The following is a 15,193-nucleotide window of genomic DNA, read 5'->3' as shown; positions in this document are numbered from 1 at the left end:
AACAGCAAAAACTGGCCAGGGCTTGGTTTCTTTATGTGTTCACGCACATACACAACATTAACATACAGAGCACCGTCCCAGCCTTCTAACATCTCATTCAGAAACAGTTGGGGCTATGCAGAACTGAGTCAGACCCTAATAGAGGAAATTGGGCACAGTTCTGGGACACAGTTGTATGGGGGGAAAGTCCACCTCTTTGCCTCAGATACTGTATTCAATGGGATCATGGAGTAAGCTTAGTCTCCACACACACCCCATGGATGTGGCATTTTACTTTCTCTCATTTAAGTGAATGGCTGCCCTTCACTCATATAGGGGAAAAGAAAGCAGAGATAAGGTGGCAGAGGAAGCAAAACCCCAAACCCATTTATTATGCCTAGAAGTCATTGGCCTGGCATCTACCAAGAGGGACTCTAGGGGAGAATGAGTGTTTGTGTGCAGAACATAAAGCAATATATTGCATGTGCATGCATGCAATGATGTAAACTGCCCTGAGCCATTTTTGGAAGGGCGGTATCTAATTAATTAATTAATTAATTAATTATAGATATATGTGCAAATGAACACACAGGATCCAGATAGATAGATAGATAGATAGATAGATAGATAGATAGATAGATAGATAGATAGATAGATAGATAGATTCATCTTACTGTTTTTGGCTCACTGTGCTGCTGGTGAGGGTGAGGCAGCAATGTGCCTACTCAATGGTGCACCATTGCACTTGCAATGCTGCTCCCAATGCATTGCTTAGTAGGCATGGAGCCCCACACTACCCTCACAAGAAGGGCGGGCAGGCTCGGGAGGGGCTTGCAAGTAGCACATGCACCTCTCTCTTTGACTGATGGCTCTCTGCATAGTTTGTGAGCCACTGTTTCCAATTCTTTGTCTTATAGCAACAACGGACATACTAACCACCACGGAGGAAAAGTTGAGAGTTTTCTAATTCAGATTACTTGGTCACATTCAGGATGGCATTTGCTGTCTCCTCTGCAATCTATTATTTAGCAATTTTCCTAATAATGCTTAGCTAATTTTCCAAGAACTCTGTTAAGATTCTAACTGAAGAAACCTGTATTGTCTCAGGTGTCAGAAGGAACACAATGGCAAAATGACAATTCGAACAAATGGCTTTCTAAACACCAGATTTCTAAATATAAGTGCATAGTTTTCTCTCCTCTTGGAAAGAAGGTTTAGATGCACCCTCTACCCATTGACAGTTATGTCAAAGTAACTCAACTCAATCACTAGTGACAGTGACACCACAAAAAGTTAGCTTCTGTGGTGTCCCTATCACTAGTGATTTACAGTAAAATAAATCAGTGTGAAATTCATCACATTACTTCCCACTAAAGAGACAGCTAACTAGGCTTCTGATTTCTGAGAGAACGACACTCAAAATTAACTTTATTAATTTCAAAACATACCTTGAGCTAAGCATAACTTACATTTTTAATTAAAAATTTTAGTTTTAGGGCTTAATGTGCTAGCACAAATTATAAAGGCTATGAATAGTTAGATTATTCCCTTTAGAATATGAATCTAGATATAGCCAGAATGGAAGGTGTGGCTGAAGAGTCAGGGGACTAGAAGAAAATGTTCGGATCAAACTTTATAGGACTTTCTGATCTCTCTAATGAGGCAGATAATGTGGCCAAACAAATATAGTTGAGTCCCATAGCCACACATTTTTCAGAGTTTCCCCTCTGTCTGAAGAACGATGGGCCATACTTGCACATTTGTCTTTGATACTTGAGTGTCATACATAAGCATGTATTAGTGCAGGGATGGTTCTTACCTTGCAAGGAACCACAACATGGTTCAATTTTGAAGATGTCCATGACATACTGGATTAACGGTTCCACTCTGGAAAATAGACCCCCAATTGTGCACTTTTTATCATATGTAAAGAGTCTGATTTCAGCACTTTTAGATTAAATTCAACTTTAAATCTCATGTAGCCTGGAGCTCTGGACGTAACCATTCAGGCAGATGGTGACCCCTGCAGAGCTCTCTACAAAAGCATATAGGGCTGTGGACTCAGAACTACTAGGTGGCAATTGAATGAACCAATGCCTCCATGTGGCATCTATGCACATCGCAGCTGTGATTTGCATGATTTTTGCTACCTTTTTTTTAAACTGAAAAGAATGCCATATGCATAGATGAGGCACTAATTTCCATAAGTGCCTCCATCCTCACTGGGCTTCAAGCCCACCCGCAGCCATGCACACATCTGAAGCTGTCTGAACCAGGCCTTAAGTATAAGATACTTCCAGCTTATCTAATGGGCCAATTCGGAAAACCCAACTTGAGTTGTCTTCAGCCAAAAAAAAGAGGGGGGGTTTCAGTCTTAAAATTTTGGATAATTGCATCTTTCTTTACTGCAGGCTGCTTTGAAACCTACAAACTTACAAAACCATTCTAACACAGTACTGACAACCTAATAATAATGTGGTCAGCAGAAATACAGAAGAGCTCTAAAAATGTATTGTTCAAAACTATTCCACAGATCTCTTTAGTCAACAAATATTCACTGGTAGGAGTCCTACTACACGGCTATTTGTTTCATCATATCTCCTAAAGTTATAACAGAATTCAGAATAGTACCGTATATACTCGAGTATAAGCCAATCCGAATATAAGCTAATTTTACCTAAGAAACCAAAAAACTGATTGACTAGAGTATAAGCCTAGGGTGGGAAATGCAGCAGCTACTGGTGAGTTTCAATAATCAAAATAAATGCCAATAAAATTACATTAATTGAGACATCAGTGGGTTATATTGTGACCAGTATGTACTTTATTACAGGGGGACATTTTAGCACGGGCAGATAGATAACTCGAGTATAAGCCGAGGCTGATTTTTTCAGCACATTTTGGGTGCTGAAAAATTCAGCTTATACTCGAGTATATACAGTAATCAAAAAAATAAGAGCTATATTCTCTTACCCACGAGTGTCTAGCTGGACATTATTAACGATGACAGAAAGACTGTACAATCCATTCATAAGAGAAGGCAGCACCACACTGATTTCATGATCTGTTTGTGCTTTGACTTCTACCATAGAGTCCTGAATTTTGACCCTCACATCCAGCCCAAAATAATCTGTGAGTGATGATATTCCTATGTAGAGCATTTGACCTCCTGCAATGACGAAAATAGGACAATTGCAGACTTCACTATGCCATTAATAAGACAGTGGACATGAAAGGCATGACCCCTCCCCCCATCTTCATGGGGATGGGGCTGTAGCTCAATGGTAATTCATCTAGGTCCCAGGTTCAATCCCTGGCATCTCCAGGCAGAATTGGGAAATATTAGGGGTGTGCACAAATTGATTTTTTTTATTTGATTTGGGCCCAAATTGAATCACCCCTGATTTGTTTTGTGTCCAAATCTGTCCCCTCAAATCACCCCAGATTAGATTTGATTTTGATTTCATTTGATTCAGTTTTGGATAGATTTGGACCACTTATAAAGGTCCTAAGGCTGCCAGATTTAGGTGGTGAGTAGGTCCTCATGGATGCCACCTACCACCCAAATTTCAAGCCAGTGGAATAGGAAATAATGGGAATTCAAAGTCGCCCTATCCTAACACTAACATGGATCACCAGCTTTCATTTTGCTCATTTTGACCCCACCACTTTGTGGGTGGGGGTGGGGAATTAGTGGCATCCCATGTGCCAACTACCCCCCAACCTGCAAGCCACTGGGTACTCAGTTTATATTTTAGGAATTTTTGAGGTGTTTAGACTCTTTGGTGTGTAATGAATCCTCATAGGGACTCATGTTATCAGATACCAAAGAGTCTAAACACTTGAAAAAATCCCTAGAACGTAAACTGAGTGGTACTCCACTGCCTCATGGGTGGGAGTGGGGTGTAGTTGGCACATGGCAGTTGATAGTTGGCACTATCCAAAGACAGTCAAAATGAGTAGAAGAAATGAAGGTGTGTAATGAATCCTCACAAGGATTCATTGAGGGAAAGTTATTAGGCACCAAAGAATACAAACACTTGAAAAATAGTGACCACACATTTTGTTCCATAACTCCACCTCTACAAGAGCTAGAGCTTAGCTCTTTTTTCACTTTTTAAATGAAATCTGGGGAAATTAATAGGAGGAATCCAAATCTTGAATTGATTCAAATCAGGCGCAATTCGATTTGGACCCGAATCTAGCCAATGGACCACAGGGGTGATTTGTTCTGTCTCCAAATCACCTAGACTTGGGTACAGATTGATTTGTACCCAAATCAATTCACACATCCCTAGGAAATATACCTCTCTGAAACCCTGTAGAGCTGTTGCCAGGCAGAAGACAATAATGCACTAGATGGACTAATAGTCTGACTCAGTGTAAGGCAGCTGCTTATGTACCCATAATACATGCAAATTCAATCAACCTCTGCAAACAGAAGTTCCTATGCAACGCCATACCTCCTTTGGGGTTGTCCTAACTCAAGGCCATTTTTTGAAGCTTTACTGCTATGAATGTAAGAATATAATAACTGTCTTCAGTCAAAGTCCATCTAGTCCATCTTTCTGTCTCCAACAGCTGTCAGTCAAGTAGTTTCAGAAAGAGATATATATATATATATGATATTAGGGCAATAGCCCTCCCCTATTGTTTCCCCCAGCATCTACTAATTAGAGTTGTTCCGGAAGTCCTTTTTTATTTGTTTTATTTTATTTTTACATTTATATCCCTCTCTTCCTCCAAGGAGCCCAGAGCAGTGTACTACATACTTGAGTTTCTCCTCACAACAACCTGTGAAGTAGGTTAGGCTGAGAGAGAAGTGACTGGCCCAGAGTCACCCAGCTAGTATCATGGCTGAATGGGGATTTGAACTCGGGTCTCCCCAGTCCTAGTCCAGCACTCTAACCACTACACCACGCTGGCTCTCATACTAAGCTATCATACTTAATAGCCATTGATAAATCTATCCTCCATCTTTTTACTGACTTCAAGTCCAACAAGTTTATATCCCTCAATCTTTTTACGCCTTCACGACCCAAAGAGTATGCTACAATCAAAAAGTACTCAAGGAGCATGTGGGATTTTCAGTCCTAGTATTATATGCTCATAAGATATGCAGTACACAACCAAAAATATTTTAATACACCAAGATATTGGAAAACAAAGAGGTCACGTGCACACAACCAAACAGTGAAGCTTGGGTAGGTGGGTGGAGGAGGAAGACTCTTACCTGCCTCCTCCCAGACAACCAGCAGCTCTTCTCTCTGCCAATTGTGCACCCACAAAAACAGCATGGTGGCAATTAGCAGAGCCGGGAGCCAGAGGAGGAAGTCCTCTAGCATCCCACAGTGCACCACACCAGGAGCATGGTACATTGGGGGATATCCTCACCGCCAGATTCTTTAGCTGCCTGACTCTGTGGACGCTGCAGGCAGTCTAAGCATTCACACGGCCAAGAAGTGGAGTAGCACACTCACATTCTCCTACCTCACATTTAAGAGGGCATGCCCTCAACTCCTGCCTGTATGCTCCCAGTGGCATCTGGTGGGCCACTGTGTGAAACAGGATGCTTGACTAGATGGGCCTTGGGCCTGATCCAGCAGGGCTGTCCTTATGTTCTTATGTTAACCCAGGTTTAAAAGCCGGGCTCCCCAGTTGAGGATTGCCAGGAACGGGACCGATGCCAGCAGTTCTCACGGCCATCCCTACAGCTCTCCTACTTGGGTAGGGCTGGCTGTGAGAACGACCTCAACATTAAAAAAAAAAAAAAACAGATGGTGAAAATTAAAAAAGGTATGCACAGGATCCCCCCCCCCTCTCCCTTTTTACCTGCTGTGCTGCTTCTGTTTCTGCTCAGTGATACAATATGTGGATTTAGTGAAGGATCATATATAAATGCATTGGCAAATACAGTAGGCTCATGCTCATCGATCAGAACTAGATGGACAGTATAGTCTTCTCCTCTCTAGAAACAAAGAAATAACAGAAGGAAAAGGAGTACTGTGTGCTACTAAGTCATTTCTTGCATTATCCAAAAGGCAGCGGGCTTGTGCTAATACAAGTGTACCCATTAGAGATGTATCCAGGAAGTACAAGCAAAATCCTAGATTGGGCACCAAAGTCTATAGCAGGGCTGTACAACTTTGGCCCTCCAGCTGTTGTTGGACCACACCTCCCACAATCCACAGCCACTATGGCCAATATTCAGGGATGATGGGAACTGTTGTCTAACATCTGCAGGAGGACCCAAGCAGTGCAGTCCTGGTCTATAGCAATTATACCTTCTAGATTTTAATCCCAGGGTAATATATGCTTTCTGAATCACATGCGTATCCATTCTAGCTAGACTCATTAATATATAGAACACAGTGATCATCTGTGCAATTTGGAATAATCAAATGGGCTGGATGAGGAAGAATAAACTGAGACTGAATCCAGATAAGATGGAGGTACTTATTGTGCAGGGTTGGAACTCCAGAGACTATTTTGATCTGCCTGTTCTAAATGAGGCCACACTTCCCCAAAAGGAATAGGTACACAGTCTGGGAGTGCTTCTAGGTCCACACCTCTCCCTGGTATCTCAGGTTGAGGCGGTGGCCAGACGTGCTTTCTATCAGCTTCGGCTGATACGCCAGCTGCATCCATTTCTTGAGATGAATGACCTTAGAACGGTGGTACATTATTTTATTTTATTTTATTTTATACATTTCTATACTGCCCAAAACTCAAGTTCTCTGGGTGGTTTACAAAACTGGTAACATACGCTGGTAACCTCCAGACTTGACTTCTGCAATGCACTCTACATGGGGCTGCCTTTGTATGTAGTCCAGAAACTGCAGTTGGTACAGAATGCAGCAGCCAGGTTGGTCTCTGGGTCATCTCAGAGAGACCACATTAGAGAGATGATGTGTTGAAAGAGCTACAGTGGCTGCCGATAAGTTTCCAGGCAAAATACAAAGTGCTGGTTACAACCTATAAAGCCCTAAATGGCATAGGCCCTGGGTATTTAAGAGAACATCTACTTCATTATGAGCCCCATCGGCCATTGAGATCATCCGGAGAGGTTCGTCTACAGTTGCCACCAGCTTTTCTGGTGGCCACATGGGGACTTCTCTGCTGCTGCCCCAAAACTGTGGAATGCATTCCCTACTGAAATACAAGCCGCCCCATCTCTGACAACTTTTAAAAAGCTCTTGAGGACTTACCTCTTCACCCAAGCCTTCTAACTCCAGTTTTAAATAAATTATTAATTATTATTAATATTATTATTATTTAAAAAATTTATATACCACCCAAAACTTATGTCTCTTGTTTTAAGGTTTTTCTTTCCTGTGTTTTAGCTTGTTTTATGTCACTGTAAACGGCCATAGGGATAGGATAAGCCATCATCTACATTATATATCATGTACAGTGGGGGAAATAAGTATTTGATCCCCTGCTGATTTTGTCCGTTTGCCCTCTGACACAGAAATGACCAGGCTGTAATTGGAATGGTAGGTTTATTGTAGCTGTGAGAGACAGAATAACTACAAACAAACCCTCAAAAGCCCAGTGCCCAAAAGTCAGTGATGGATTTGCATTGTAGTGAGGGAAATAAGTATTCGATCCCTTCACAAAAGATGTCTTAGTACTTGGTGGCAAAACCCTTGTTGGCAATCACAGAGGTCAGACGTTTCTTGTAGTTGGCCACCAGGTTTGCACACAACCCAGGAGGGATGTTGTCCCACTCCTCTTTGCAGATCCTCTCCAAGTCAGAAAGGTTTCGAGGCTGATGTTTGGCAACCCAAACCTTCAGCTCCCTCCACAGATTTTCTATGGGATTAAGGTCTGGAGACTGGCTGGGCCACTCCAGGACCTTCATGTGCTTCTTCTTCAGCCACACCTTTGGTGCCTTGGCTGTGTGTTTTGGGTCATTGTCATGCTGGAATCCCCATCCACAACCCATTCTCAATGCCCTGGCTGAGGGAAGGAGGTGCTCACACAAGATCTGACGGTACATGGTCCCGTCCATCGTCCCTTCAATGCGGTGAAAGTGTCCTGTCCCCTTAGCAGAAAAACACCCCCAAAGCATAATGTGTACACCTCCATGTTTGACGATGGGGATGGTGTTCTTGGGCTCATAGGCAGCATTCCTCCTCCTCCACACACGGCGAGTTGAGTTGATGCCAAAGAGCTCGATTTTGGTCTTATCTGACCACAACACTTTCGCCCAGTTCTCCTCTGGATCATTCAGATGTGCATTGGCAAACTGCAGACGGGCCTGTACAAGTGCTGCCTTGAGCAGGGGGACCTTGTGGGCACTGCAAGATTTCAGTCCTTCACGGCATAGTGTGTTACCAATTGTTTTCTTGGTGACTATGGTTCCAGCTGCCCTGAGATCATTGACAAGTTCCCCCCATGTAGTTCTGGGCTGTTTTGTCACCGTTCTCATGATCATTGCAACTCCACGAGGTGAGATCTTGTATGGAGCCCCAGACCAAGGGAGATTGACAGTTGTTTTGTGTTTCTTCCACTTGCGAGTTATCGTGCCAACTGTAGTCACCTTCTCACCAAGCTGCTTGGCAATAGTCTTGTAGCCCAGTCCAGCCTTGTGCAGGTCTACAACCTTGTCCCTGACATCCTTCGACAGCTCTTTGGTCTTGGGCATGGTGGTGAGTTTGGAAGCTGAGTGATTGCTTGCTTCTATGGACAGGTGTCTTTTATACAGGTACTGTAACAAGCTGGGATTAGGAGCACTCCCTTACAGATGGTGTTCCTCATCTCAGCTCGTTACCTGCATATAGTGAAAAGACACCTGGGAGCCTGAAATCTTGCTGGTTGATAGGGGATCGAATACTTATTTCCCTCACTACAATGCAAATCCATCGCTGACTTTTGGGCACTGGGCTTTTGAGGGTTTGTTTGTTGTTATTCTGTCTCTCACAGCTACAATAAACCTACCATTCCAATTATAGCCTGGTCATTTCTGTGTCAGAGGGCAAACGGACAAAATCAGCAGGGGATCAAATACTTATTTCCCTCACTGTATAGTATAACAAGGCAATAGATAGGAGAAAGACTGAGTTTCCTGCCCTTGAAACAAAAAGGAAGATACAACTCACCCGAGGAGGAAGTATACATTCAATTTTTGTTGCATTGCTTCTGCTGGCATTTACTGGACAAGGCTGAGAACCAAATAGCACCAGGCTTACTCCATCTAAACCAGAACCTGTGAGGGTTACTGGAAGCCCTCCTATAAAAACCAGGATCTCATTACACTGTGTATGCAAGAAAAGACACTGGAAACATCAAAGCATTTTCACATGAGTCCATAATCTAGAGAATATGTTCTAGGGATTAAAAGCATCGAAACAGGAGGATATCAAGAGCTAGATTCTTTTCCTTATATCGCCCCTAGCTTGTAGATGTCAAATGAAGGTTCAGGATTGTGGACATCTCCCTATGTCAAATAGTTAAGAGAAACTAAGGGACCAAATGCTGTTTGTCCTCCCAAGGGGGGGGTGTCCTACAAAGGCGTGGGGGGCGGACATGACCCCAATACAGGTCAGGCTTGCAGCAGGGGAAAGCATGAATGATCACATCATGGTCCCAATCTGAGGGTCCATGCCAGCTGTTTGCATGCACACGCAAAGAATATGCATGGACATATTCATTTTATGTATTTACTAGTGTTTTCAGGCCCGTTAAATAACGGGCGCTAGTAAGTGCTCCAGGCCCACCCCCACTCCCTCTTGCCCTCCCCCCTCCCCCCTGCCCAGAAGACTTGCGCTCCACCCACCACCCACCCACCCGGCAACTTTACTTAGTGGACGAAAGTGGGCCCGGGCCCAGTCTTCCCCTCGCCACCGCCTCCATGGCCACGCTGGAGGTCCGATCTGGGCCGCCCCCGCCCCCGCCTCACATTCCCAGCTGGTCTCCCCGGCCGGGCAAGGGCCCCAAAGTGTCCCCGCCGCCAGGCTTTGCTGGCGCTGCCAGGCCTCAGCGGCGGCTCCGCCACCACCTCGGCTGGCTTCCCTCAGCACCTCTTCCCCCCGCCCGGCTTCCTCTGGCCCCCTGCGCTGCATCCTCTGGCCGAGACGGCGGCTCTGCTGCCGTCTCGGCCAGCTTACCCCACTGCCTCTTTCCTTGCTTCCCGGCTTCTTCGGGGCAGCCGCTTCTGGCCGCCCAGCATGGCCGCCGGGTGCCGGTGTTCGCGGCTGCCTTGCTCTGTTCTGGGCATGCGCTTCGCGCATGCCCAGAACAGGCCAGGCACGAACACACGCTTGGTGTCCATCCACGGACGGACACCAAGCATTTTATTAGAGAGGATTATTTCTCTGTGTAAACCGCCATGAGCCATTTTTGGAAGGGCGGTATAGAAATTAAATAAATAAATAAATGGACAAGCAATCTGATTAAAGTAGTTTGGCCCTAAGGGGCAAAAAAAATTAATGCTTTCAAAAATTAGATGAGCCCAGGTTATGTTAGGGGTTTTGAGGCATGTATTCAATGTTTCTCCCAAGGTCTCTCAATTATCTGTTGCTAAATTCTTTTCTACTTCCTTCATCTTCCAAGCTTTGAAACTGAAAGGACAGCACTGAAAGTGAACAGGTACAAACACCACTTCTGAAAGGCTTCACTCCTAGAACGATGATGTGCTTATAGAAAGTGAAAGTGATTCCCACATACCTATTTCTGAAGCTATAGAAGGCTGAATAGAAGTCAGTCTAGGCATAATCTTCAGAAAGATGTCACCATTTCCACTAGCATTGGTTGCAAATCCATAGGGGCTCACCAGTAATGTAACCCTATACAGTCCAACTGGTAACAAGTTTATCTGGCAAACAGCACCAGTATAGTTTGATGTCAGGACTTCACAAACTGTCTGATTCACCTCTATTAGCAATAATCTTCTGTCTGCACTGAGACCAGATCCCATGATAAGAATTACATGAACTGTGCCATCTGAAAGGGTAAATTCAGAGTTAAACACCCCACAAAAAGTGTAGTTAGGGCTGATAAACATATGTTTAAACACCACATATTAGCACATCACTTGGTAACTTGCAGCAAAACATGTGAACTATCCTACATCAAAGCACTTTGTCATTTGGAAGTGAGGAGGCGATATTAAAAATATACAGGTTAGCATCTGATGTTGTGATAATCAAGTGCTAAGCTTTCATGTGTGAAATGATCCCTTGTAAACTGTCATTAGGTTTATCTACACTATTTCATTAACTAAACATATGTAACAAAATACAAGTAGCCTCATTATTCACAGGGGTTCCATTTTCACCTATAGGTGCAAATACGGAAACGGCAAATAACGAAACCTTACCCCTATGGGAAGCCAGGGGTTAAGCTAAAAAAAAAAAAGGCCAAAAAAGCAGAAATAAAGAGAATAAAGCACAGTACCTTGCTCTCCGGACATCCAGCTCTCCAGCCTGCAACCTCCCCCAAAACCTGCAAATCCTCCAAACCTTAGTGAATTTTTGCAAAAAAATCTCAGGGGTGGAGGGGAGTTGAGGGAAAAGAGCCACAAAATGGCTCTGTGCTGCAAAATGGCAGCCAGAAATCACATCAGAAGTCATTTCTGGACACCCAGCAACTGCAGATAGGCAAATTTTGCCTTTAAAAAAAAAACATGTGGATAAAGAAACTGGGATTCTTAGATCCAACTGCAGATACATGGAACTGTGTTCCACAAGACCCCAGATAATGAGGGCCACCTGTACTAATTGTTACCATATAAAAGCAAGCTCTTATTTAGCTCTATTCATTCTTCATCTTTTCCTTATATATTACTTGCTTTTGGCTCCTAAATCATTTATCATATATGCTCGCACGCAAGCCTGCCCGACATGCATGCATGCAGGACAACATGTGCACGCATGTGCACCTAGTACTTCCAGCCACTTGCAGCCAAAGAGGGGACGGGGTGGCATGGAGTTATGCTGCCGCCCCAAAGGACTTGACAAAAACCCAGCGCTGGCAGGGGGAAAGCGGACAGGGGGATAAGTGCACCGTCTCCCGCCTGTAAAGTCCGACACCTCCCCCACGCAGCCTTCAAACCACCCCGCTCAATTCTGTGCACATCCCTAATTTTTAAAATCACAACAAAGCCATGTAGTATGATTACCAGATATGATTACACCCATAATATTTACTTCACTCATAACAGGCTGTGATGAACGTATATGCATTTCATATAAATTTAACAGTGAACCTCAGAATCACAATATATTTGCAAGGGTTACTTTGCACTGTTGAAAAACTTTCTGCCTTGACACGAGGCCATAACATTTGGGCTCAGGCCTATTTTACATTCGGAGTGTAGGAGGACAGTTTAAAATTAGTGTTTTTCTAGTATTCAGTATTGAGGGGCATTTTTCCCACTGCGTAGTTATATCAAATTCAGATTAAATGCTCTATATAAACCCATTACAGGAACAGAGCACATAAAAAGATTAAAAAACAACTAAGTTCAGGTTCAAAATCCTCCATAATTCCAATATATATAGCTTTTTGCTGTGGATTTGCTTTTAAATCACAATGTATGAGGCACCTTTTAGATTAAATGTTTCCATTTGAATAAAACATAAAAACCTGTAGAATTACCTGTAGAATAGTCAATATTATTGACTAAAGGGGTCAGTTCCCAGAGATACTGAAAGGTACAGGAACCAGAACAGTTTGCCGTAATGTCATTGACTGCAACCACAACCTGGAAAGACAGTGGTATGCAAGTCATGGGTTTGGAAGCATTCCAGAATAGACATTTTTTCTGGGAAACTCTAAAAGGAACACTAAGTTTTATGATAAAGAGGTGTACCAAGTATTTCACTTGTTCAAAATGAAGGCACATCATGACAAAATTGCAGTATTTGTCTCTGGCAAAGTACTTAAGCTCTACCTGCTACAATCGTTTTCTGAGGAACGGGGCTGTTCAATGTGAAGAAAATAATTAAAAGCAAGAATTTATCCTCATTGGCTGACATCCAGAGCAACCTAATGCAAGTTCTCCTAACATACCTGCTCTTCTGCATGCTCTCTCCCAAGCATGAATGTTAGAAGCATTCACATTATGCTGCTCTGGAGTCTGGATGTCAACTACTATGTTTCCAAAGATGGTATGGAATGATATAACTCAAACAAGAGTATGAACTCTATCTCTCTTATTTCTATACATTCTGAGAAAAAAATATTTACTTTGCTTAGGAGAACAGAAGTCATCAACAGTCCCAGGTGGGCATGCTAACAATCCTTCTGTTAATCTCTACCACTATATTTAGGGCAACAGTGAAATGGAAGATATAAAAGATTACGTAGCCTATGTAGTGTGAGCACAGTGACACTCGCACAAGCATTCTTCCCCACCCCCTCTTCCCAGGGGCAGTTGTGTGAGCCTCCTGAAAAGCCACAATATACGGTATCTTATCAACTTCATACCTGTGTGAAGTTGTTGGGGGTAGCAAGCATGTCTCCAAATATTGGGCTAATGAAAACACCACCATCAAATATTACATGGGTTGTAATAGCTGGGTTCAGACCAGAGAGGTTTCCAGCAGAAACCTTTAAGTGAAAAAGGAAAGGGAAAAAATCACATTTATTTCATTTTCATTTATTATTTTTATATATTTATTCAATTGATATACTTCCAAAAATGGCTCAGGGTGCTTTACACCAAAGTAAAAACAATTAAAACCATTTTACATCAAAGTAAAAACAATTTTCATGTTCCTGTTTAAATAACAGAAAGTGATGTTCATCTTTCTGTAGAAAGTGTTACTCTCCTATTCAAAGGCAATTTGCATGATAACCTTTTCAGACATGGGAAGACTCCTGGGAATTATTTCCATTCTTGAATAAACATGCAAACACTTGGTGCAAATGGGCAGTGCATATGATGTGGATTTTAAAACTTTGCAGTCTGCAGAACTGTCTCATACAGCAAGGGATCATTTGCAGAATTCAACCCATACCTGAAAAAGACCTTATAAGTTCACACAACCAGACAAGTATCAGTAAATCCCTAAAACCAGGTACATGGGGATCCAGGCAAAAGAATTCATGGAAGGGAAGAAGAGCTAGGCAAATGGACAGAACTTTTTTCTCTTTTACACTTCCTTCCCATCCCCCATGCATACTTCCTGCTCCAGGGGTCCAAGTAAAGCCACACCAATGCTTGACTTGGTGCATGTCTGGTTCACCAAGAGGGGTTGCTCATCCTCTGCCCACACATCTCTCTCTCCCACCCACACCTTCACATCTCCTCAGAAGTGACCAGTCACTGAAAGATGCCACAGAGTTTCCTGTCTGTGCCCAAAAATGAGGAGAGAAACTGCACACGCTTGGTGCTAGAGGAGGGAAGACACTGAGTGGGGGAGAGAAGAAGTGAGCTGGAGCAGTGGCACAGAAGTGCTGGCCGGAGACAGACGGGCCAGTGAAGCTAGTTGCACATTGCCTGCAACAGCAAGCAGAGGCACTGGCTGGAAGGCACCTGGGGAGGCATCCTGGAAGGCAAGGCTGGCCTCTGCCTCTGGCCCACGGGGTGGGGCAGCATACTGTAACTCACCTCAAATGGTCACAGATAACAAGCCACCTCTGCAGACAAGTTCACATATACAGATAGGAACTGTGAATTAATAAAGCCTAAACACAAAGGTGTGCTGAATAGTGAAATGTTGTATTAAACAGATTATCTTACACCTATGATATTGGGCAAGTCACCAATCATTGAAGTCCAAGTCAATGTCCATACACTTTGGTAACAACTGCTTGAATCCTTAGTTACCAAAAAGTCCCTGGCATTCAAATACTGAGCTGTGAAATTATCGGTGTGGTTTTGAAGGAGCTTGCGGAGGTGATGGGCAGAGCTGGACACTGGAATATCTGAGGAGGGAATAAGCAACAGACGTCAGTAGCCCAGAAAGCTTAAGTCGGCCAGGGTCAAATACAAACATGTGACCAAACAATGTAAATGGACAGTTCAACAGACGTGTTCGGACTGGATTAAATTGATTGCCGTAGCTATTCAAATCTAAGGCCAATTCAATTACACGAAACCCTCCTGAATTTTGAAACCTCAAAAGAAATAATCACATTGAAATTGAAATATTCCGGCCCCCACCCCGCAGGTATCACACCAGAAATTACATCAAAAGAGCTGCAGGTCCAGTCATAGTATTTATAATTGAACATATAAATGAAGCAAAATGAAGCTGCTTAA

General features: G+C 43.3%; 1 protein-coding gene across 1 annotated transcript in view; it reads right to left on the bottom strand.

The window, feature by feature from the left end:
- The window catches only part of PKHD1 (PKHD1 ciliary IPT domain containing fibrocystin/polyductin), a 436,391-nt gene that overhangs the window by 351,767 nt on the left and 69,431 nt on the right, over window positions 1–15,193 (bottom strand). The window contains exons 18-25 of the mRNA XM_053273219.1: window positions 14,672–14,856; window positions 13,414–13,536; window positions 12,583–12,688; window positions 10,651–10,926; window positions 9,084–9,214; window positions 5,812–5,947; window positions 2,953–3,148; window positions 1,799–1,866 (exon numbers count right to left, since the gene is read on the bottom strand). Coding sequence (XP_053129194.1) covers window positions 1,799–1,866; window positions 2,953–3,148; window positions 5,812–5,947; window positions 9,084–9,214; window positions 10,651–10,926; window positions 12,583–12,688; window positions 13,414–13,536; window positions 14,672–14,856 — 1,221 coding nt within the window. The remainder of the gene's footprint in view (window positions 1–1,798; window positions 1,867–2,952; window positions 3,149–5,811; window positions 5,948–9,083; window positions 9,215–10,650; window positions 10,927–12,582; window positions 12,689–13,413; window positions 13,537–14,671; window positions 14,857–15,193) is intronic.

Source organism: Hemicordylus capensis, chromosome 1 (assembly GCF_027244095.1).
Source record: "Hemicordylus capensis ecotype Gifberg chromosome 1, rHemCap1.1.pri, whole genome shotgun sequence".
NCBI classification, from domain to species: domain Eukaryota; kingdom Metazoa; phylum Chordata; class Lepidosauria; order Squamata; family Cordylidae; genus Hemicordylus; species Hemicordylus capensis.
The sequence above is the reverse complement of the archived record's forward strand: the minus strand, read 5'-3'. Positions and strand labels throughout refer to the sequence as shown.